This window comes from Phalaenopsis equestris, unplaced genomic scaffold (genome assembly GCF_001263595.1).
Source record: "Phalaenopsis equestris unplaced genomic scaffold, ASM126359v1 Scaffold208859, whole genome shotgun sequence".
NCBI classification, from domain to species: Eukaryota; Viridiplantae; Streptophyta; class Magnoliopsida; order Asparagales; family Orchidaceae; genus Phalaenopsis; species Phalaenopsis equestris.
Genome location: NW_018228083.1, coordinates 4591 through 12067, shown reverse-complemented (window position 1 = coordinate 12067; position 7477 = coordinate 4591). Strand labels below are relative to the sequence as shown.

Genomic DNA, 7477 nt, shown 5'->3' with positions numbered 1-7477 from the left:
GTACTGTGGAGGGAATAAATTCTTTTAATAATAGTTAAATATGCTCTCAACTCTAGCACATGCGTCTTACGGACGTTATTACTACTCATCATTACGACTTAAATGTCCAACTAAAGCCTATGAGGTCCCAACCCATGCGGCTCCCAACTCCACCCTCTATTGTCTATGAACGTCATCATAATTTATCTCTACGGCCTCTATGTCCAACTGATGCTCTCGAAGCAATCCGTGACTTTTATAGGCACATAACCAAATATTACCACGACATCTACAATAAGTTTGTTCTACAACATTCATGACGCGTTATGACCTTCATAGCCATCGATTGCGGCCTTAACGTTCTATTATAACTATTATTGTTGAGCTATCACTGCATATCGATATTGTAACTCCATCTTCCATAATTTTGTAGAAGAGTAGACCTGTGTATTCACAATTACTCAGTAAATTATTTCAATAGTGCTAGACCCCTTATTTCTTTTTTTCTTTTCAGGTTTTTTCACATAAATATTGAGGCGTCTTCTCCTGTATATTTCTTTTTTAATTATATGTATTAGATTTTCGTTCACTATTAAAACATTAAATTATTATTATTATTGTAATGTTACATCAAAATTTGAAGTTTAATTCGTAGATAAATAAATACATAAAAATTCAGTAGTGGCATGCATCTTGATGTTACGATATATTTCCGCTCTTTTGTTGGTTGTGCTGAAATATTGCGAACCAGCGCTGGTTCTTCGACTCGAGGTTTTCGATTCCGACTCTCCTGTCCGCCGAGCTCTCCCTTTCCGCCGAGCGATGAACTCCGACGAGGCCGACGTTTTGCTCGCGAGCCTTAGTGCACCCCACAAATTCCGAGGTCTATATGTTCGTTACGCCTCCTTTTTACGACCGTTTGAGGACTTCTTTTTTCTTAACCAAAGTAAACCGAAACAATTGCCGACGAAAGATAAAGTCCGCCCCATAGACAGGCGGTTCCTCCAATTTCTCAGCAATGCCTTAAAGATACTGTCAAAACTTCTGAGGAGAAGCAATGGTGCAGAGGGCCATGAAGGAGTGCCCCAAGAAAAGACCATTGAGCTCCTTGGCATCTACAGGCTCGTCATCCATTGCTTCGTATGTATCGATTCTTATCTCTCCGGCAGGCCATGCGTGGCTCTACATTATTGGGGTCAGCTAGTCCTTGGGTCGGAAAATTTGAATAAATACAGTGAAGCTGAAGAAGAGTGTTTTGCTCTTCTCGAGAGTTTTCGCACCTTGCTGGTTAGTCCTCCGTCCTCTTTGAACTCAACCGCACTGTTACTGCGAGATCCAAACACTGTTCAGCAGAGGCATATTCTCGACTTGCGATTCTATTAACTGAAGTAGTAATAGTTCTCACTTACTGCGCTCATAAGTCCCAATCAAGGGACGTGAGTATTTTTAAAAGAGTATTGGCTTTAGCAGAGCAAGTTCATCCATGGATTTGGTAGGTAGAAATGACTTTTTAATTCCATACTTGTTCATTAATGTTGTTGTTGTTGATGTGATTTTTGTTTCTCTTTTTATGTGTTTTCTTTTTTTTTCTACAAGTATCATGGAGACAAAGGCTATTAAAAAATTCCACCCCATCCTTGTCAAAGCTTTCTATAATTGTGCGCTCTTCGTAGCTAAAGAGCATAAGTCATTTGATGATGATCTAGTGCATTATTTCTGTTTAAAAATGCTGAAGGAGTGTACGGAGTCACCATTGCTGGATCACTTCCCTATTGTACGTCAAATGCACTTAATTTTGTTATCAGATTGCATTGTTTTGATCATTAGATTGTTAAATGTATGTCTTAATATGCGCTGACATTGAGATTCAAATATAGATGGCTCATCAAATTTGTTCTGACATTGATGCTAAATGGGACAGAAAGTTCTCTCTGTTTGTTGGTGTGGTAAAAATGAGCTTGGAAATTAGCTTTTGTTGGAAAAAAGTATGTTTTTAATATCTCATGCAATGAACACTATTGATTTTCTGATGCACTTGAGATAACTCTGACTCACTTTTCCATTTTTTATTTCTTGTTTATATGAAGAAGCTACTTTTATCGTATGAGATCTACCATCTTTTATCTATTCCTGGAAGTAAATGTAATTTTTTTCAATGATATTTATTAATGTTTATTGTTAAAAAATTAATTGTCATGGAACTTTATACTACTTAAGGAAAATTACCTTAATGTTTTGTTTTAATCTTCTATCTCGGATCAAGTTTATTTTTATTTTATTTTTGTTCTTATTCAAATTAATGAAACATCGTGATGGAAAGTAGAAACAATATAAAAACATATTTATCTGCAATTATTTTATTATCTGAAGTTGCATTAATTATTTTACATTGAGTTTTGCTGAAATGTTGAATTACAAAGAAGATTTCACATTCTTCTTTCTTTTGATTAGTTTGAATTAATTGCAATCATGTTTTGTTGTGGTTACTGTTTCATATATAATTTGCAGGATCCATATATTGTCACTTGCATTCTATCTTTTCCATTGTGTAAGATCCTCCATATATCCTTCAAATGATTTTGGCAGGTTGATTTAGAAAAATATGTGGCTGAATTGCTTGGTTTTATATCAAAATTTGCTAAGGAATTTGATTTAAGTGGGAAGGTTGCATGTAAAGATGATTCAGAATTGTCACTTGAAGTAGCAGATAATATGCAACAGGTTTGTATTTAGCGTATTTAGTAATGTTTAATCTACTTTCTTTGTGGTTCAATACATTTCATTCTATTGTACCTTTGTCTTGACAATTTCTACTATTTGCATTTCCAGCTTTCCCTATTCTTCTCCCAAATAACTGACCATGCTCTCAACTTCCTATTGTGGTCTAGTTTTGATTATTAATAGTATGCATGCTATTGGATGTGAACTCTTTGAGTATATTATTGAAATTGACAACAACTTTTCAGTGAAACCGCTTTTCATATTAGTGTGATGATCCTTTTAAATGATCTCTATTTGAATTCTTCTTTATTGACTGATTTTCATGAAAATTTTGTTTTTACTATATGTTTAATCCTTGTTCAGCAGAGGCATATTCTCGACTTGCGATGTTCTACTTTCTTTGTGGTTCAATACATTTCATTCTCTCTTTTTCATTCTATTGTACCTTTGTCTTGACAATTTCTACTATTTGCATTTCCAGCTTTCCCTATTCTTCTCCCAAATAACTGACCATGCTCTCAACTTCCTATTGTGGTCTAGTTTTGATTATTAATAGTATGCATGCTATTGGATGTGAACTCTTTGAGTATATTATTGAAATTGACAACAACTTTTCAGTGAAACCGCTTTTCATATTAGTGTGATGATCCTTTTAAATGATCTCTATTTGAATTCTTCTTTATTGACTGATTTTCATGAAAATTTTGTTTTTACTATCTGTTTAATCCTTTATTCTCTGTATTATAAACCTTGTTGTTTTCTAATTAATAAAAAGATCGAGTTTTCTATTACCTCGTTGTTTCATGGTAATATTTATTTTTCTTCTTAGCCTTTAAAAGCTTTGGAACTGTGCTGCAAAACAATATGGAAGCACATACAACATTTATGCCAGCCACAATTGAGTAGTTCTAGAAGCATTCAAGGCTCTGTGGCATCTAGAGATTCAATAAAAGGTGTCATTAAAGATGCATTTACTGAATGTGCCAGAATAATAGATATTTTGCACATGCTCGGTGCCTCCAATTCTCGTGAAGTTTTACTTAAGAGTATATGTGAAATGTCTGTTGTGGAAATCTTATTCCCGAACTCATCCCTCTCTTTTCCATTGGTGAAACAGTGGATAAAGGTACACTTTAACATATCATACTTTGTCTTATATCCATCTTATTGATCTAGCTTGCCTAACAGTTTTAAACTTCAGATGTTATGTAAAGAATTTAGAGATGTCGATCGAGTGGATAGTGCTCCATTGCTTGCTTCATCGTTGCTTGTCCATTGTCCAAGATTGCCAAACAATATTTTGGGAGAGATTCTTGAACAGGCATGGTCTCATAAAACTATTGTAATGACATGAGATTTTCACTTCTTACATTAGTATTCTACATTAATTCTATATTGGATTTACAGGAACTTCAAGCATATGATCAACTAAAAGCATGGAACCCTGTACATTGCCATAAAATGGAGATCAGAGTAATCAATTTTCTCTTGATGAATGTTTTTAATTTTAAAGATTTCAACCTGCAGAGATCTAGGGTTCTTTTGAGGAAGAGTTTGGTACTTAGAACTCGTGGGATAGAAAGTTTCTTCAGCAGTTTTGGCTGTCTCAGTGAAGCTATTTCCCTTTCGGTACTTTTTCGCCATATTGTTACTTTTATGCTTATGTTAGCATTCTAATAAGCCTATCTATGCATTTGTTCATAATGTTTGAATGTAACTTATGCGTTTTAGGAGACTATAACTTATGATTCACCGGAAACAAGCACTTTTGGATATCATTATTTGGCTTTTGTTTATTTCCTACGAGCACAAATTGCTGAAGATACTAAAAAGGACTGGGAGGTAACATTTTGTATTTTAAATTCATAAATCTTCTTCAATTTGAGACGTCAATTACTATGTTTAACGCTAAGTTATATTATTGATGTGTATTTTATGAATTTGATTTATGTTGTAATTCTTTCAGTTAATTCAGTGTGACATAGAACGTGCAATCAAGTTACTATCTCAACTTGACATCAATGTTTGTCAGAATTTGACTTCTAAACTTAAACCAAATATAAAGAGTACAATATCTATATTGTGTCACACTCTTGATCTGCTTTCTTTGAAGGTCTGAATATTTAAATAAAATAAATTTTCTTCATCACTTTCTATTTTTTCTTTTGTAATTATTTCTGTTGTACTACAGGGTTTCTTAAAGTTTCATTTGGACATGTATATTTTGATCAAGTTCTTCTGCAAGTATGCAAATTTTTCATTTGAGAAATTTTTGGCTATGATGTGGACTCGCAGAAGGCTAGGCCTTTTTTCATGTGCTTCTCCAATTGACCCAGATTTAGTTTCAAGAATTTCACAGCTTTCTAATGATGATATCAGCAGTTTTGCTTTTTGGACAGAATGTTTGAAGTGTCCTTCATATTCTATCTTGATTTTCCTTCAAAATTTTTTAATTTGTGATTCTATTTTGAATGAAAAAAATGTTCAACAAATTGAAGATCTTTATGGTTGTACACTGACGATGGAGAAAGTTAAAGTGGTTGTGTCATCCCTTATTTTAAATGTAAGCTTCTTTGCTAAACATAAAGCATATGTGTCTTTTATGCCTCTGAATAACATTTTGATCTTTCATAGTAATATTTGTACTTTTTTTGGTTTTAGGATTGTACAAGGAATGAAAGGATTTTTTTTGTTGGACAAATATATTACAACTTGGCTGAAAGCCTTTTTGCAGGTGGAAGAGCACTTGAGGTAAATAATATTTGCAAACACATTTGACAATGCAGCTTTAGTTAAATTTGGTTACATTTCTTTCTCCATCTATCAGCATTTACCGCTATTGACATCTAATGAATTTTTTCCATCACTTGCTATTTTTTTTTTCTAATGGATTGTTCTCTGTAGTTCAATATTGAACATTAAAAAAATAATAAGATAATGGTAAATCTACCATCTCTAACAAAGATAATTTGTGGAGCAGGGACTTTCATATGCTAAAGAGGCTTTGCTTCTAAGACTTGAAGTCTTAAAGGCAAAGTTTAAGATGCCCAACAACAAGCCTATAGAATTTACAGAATCTTCAAGAGAAACCAATGATGAGCAGGATGTTTGGCGAGGCATAATTAAGTTGAAAAGTTCTCTTAGCCCTTGGATCATTCTTGGTTGCTATCTTGAAAGTATTATGCAGGTCTGTTATATATTATGCAATTTTTTTTTTCTTTCACTTATAACATCTGCATAGAATTTATTTAACTTTTTTTTAGGTTGGAATTTTCCATGAAGAAATAGGGGATGGGGATCAAGCGGAAAAACATTTCCTGATCGGAAAAAGAGTCTCCTTTTTACAGTCTTTACCACATTTTCAGATTGCTTTCAACTGTGCTCTAGGCATTGCCTTGGACTCTTCATTTTATTCGTTTGTTTTAAATCTAAAGAAATATTGGTTGTTTTGACCAACCTTTTTTTTGGATGTTTTCATTCTTCAGGTCAGGTGTACCATAAGAAGCTATTACGGGATTTGGCAGAAGAAGAATTTAACATTGCTCGGAAGCTCTTAAAGGAAAGTGACATCATAATTTCCTGCAGGCATTGCAAGTTGATTTTTGAAGTTACAATTGAGATGCAAATTACAGATTTCTCGACAGAACGCTTGAATAAAGGTTACCATGTCCAGTCTCGTGCTCTTGATATCTATAGATCAGTTTTGAGAAAACTAAGTAATGATAACATGGAAGGTTCTTTTATTGTTTCCTGGAAACAATGTAACACTTACGAATCTCTAAGCAAATTCCATCTTGAGGACACCGGACATATTGTCATAAACAAAGCTAAATTACATCCATTGGAGAGTGACAGGAAATTAGTTCCTTGCCACATTTGTTCTTTTTTAGAAAATAGTTTTGATTCTTTGAAAGTTGAGCAACAGAGCTCAACAATATCAACTGTGCTGCCACATGGTATTTGTTCATTTGATTTTGGATGCTCCGATGGAGGAATTCTTACTAACGTTGAATGTTTGAGATGTCTTTGCCTCAAAATGATAAAAGAGGGAACCATGCAGAATTTAATTCATTTTAAATGGCAATGTCAACGAAGACGTCTTTTATTTAGGCTTTTACTGAAAATTGGTATGTATTTTTCTTTTGAAAATGCATTGGCACGATGAGATGTTTTTTCTTTTGCCTATTTCTCACTGTTTATTTCTTTCTGCTTTTTTATTTAGCAAAATCCTTGGAGGTAACTTGTGAAAAACAGGATGCACATGAAGTACATGGTGTATTTTGCCAATGCATCTCTATGTTGTTTGATGGAAAGCCTTGCTTTGATGCTAATTTCCATGGCTATGATTTAAATTTGCTCAAATTAATGGAGGACAATAATACAGGGGACATTTTTTCTGCTGAACGTGCTGCTTTACTGTACAATATGAGCTGGTTCTTTTTGAAAGATTTTCATCCAGAGCACATGAGGTGATTATTTAAGTTGCGTTTTGTTCTGTTTGTTACAAATCTGATTCCCTTTTTTTGCTCTTCACGAAGCTTACTTTTATCACTTCTGTTTTCCAGCACCAATTGTTGCTCACTCTCAAATGTACAGATGCACGACATCATTTCATGGTTATTAATGGCCTTCATACTATGCCGAGAGATCCCATCACTTTTTCAAAAGGTTAATGAAAATATATTATCATTGTTAAATTCGGAAAAAAAAATTATTTTTATCCTAAACCGAGTCCTATATCTCTTCCTAGGATTGCCAACGTTTGGGTTTTTTTTTT

At 33.7% G+C, this 7477-nt stretch overlaps 2 protein-coding genes and 1 long non-coding RNA gene across 3 annotated transcripts in view; all 3 read left to right on the top strand.

Annotated features, from left to right (window-relative positions):
* The first annotated feature begins 3636 nt into the window (after positions 1 to 3636).
* On the top strand, positions 3637 to 4534 carry LOC110036584. Its single transcript, XR_002295245.1, has 3 exons — positions 3637 to 3826; positions 3902 to 4329; positions 4432 to 4534. It is a non-coding gene; the product is annotated as an uncharacterized LOC110036584 (long non-coding RNA).
* A 696-nt stretch (positions 4535 to 5230) lies between these two features.
* LOC110036586 lies at positions 5231 to 7324 on the top strand. Its single transcript, XM_020741062.1, has 6 exons — positions 5231 to 5263; positions 5362 to 5451; positions 5681 to 5887; positions 6186 to 6827; positions 6923 to 7169; positions 7297 to 7324. The coding sequence occupies exons 4-6, from the start codon at positions 6320 to 6322 to the stop codon at positions 7322 to 7324; spliced, it is 783 nt and encodes a 260-aa protein (XP_020596721.1). The 5' UTR covers positions 5231 to 5263; positions 5362 to 5451; positions 5681 to 5887; positions 6186 to 6319.
* The window catches only part of LOC110036585 (separase-like), a gene marked incomplete at its 3' end in the record, with an annotated part of 4579 nt that continues 4425 nt past the window's right edge, over positions 7324 to 7477 (top strand). The window contains exon 1 of the mRNA XM_020741061.1: positions 7324 to 7368. Coding sequence (XP_020596720.1) covers positions 7324 to 7368 — 45 coding nt within the window. The remainder of the gene's footprint in view (positions 7369 to 7477) is intronic.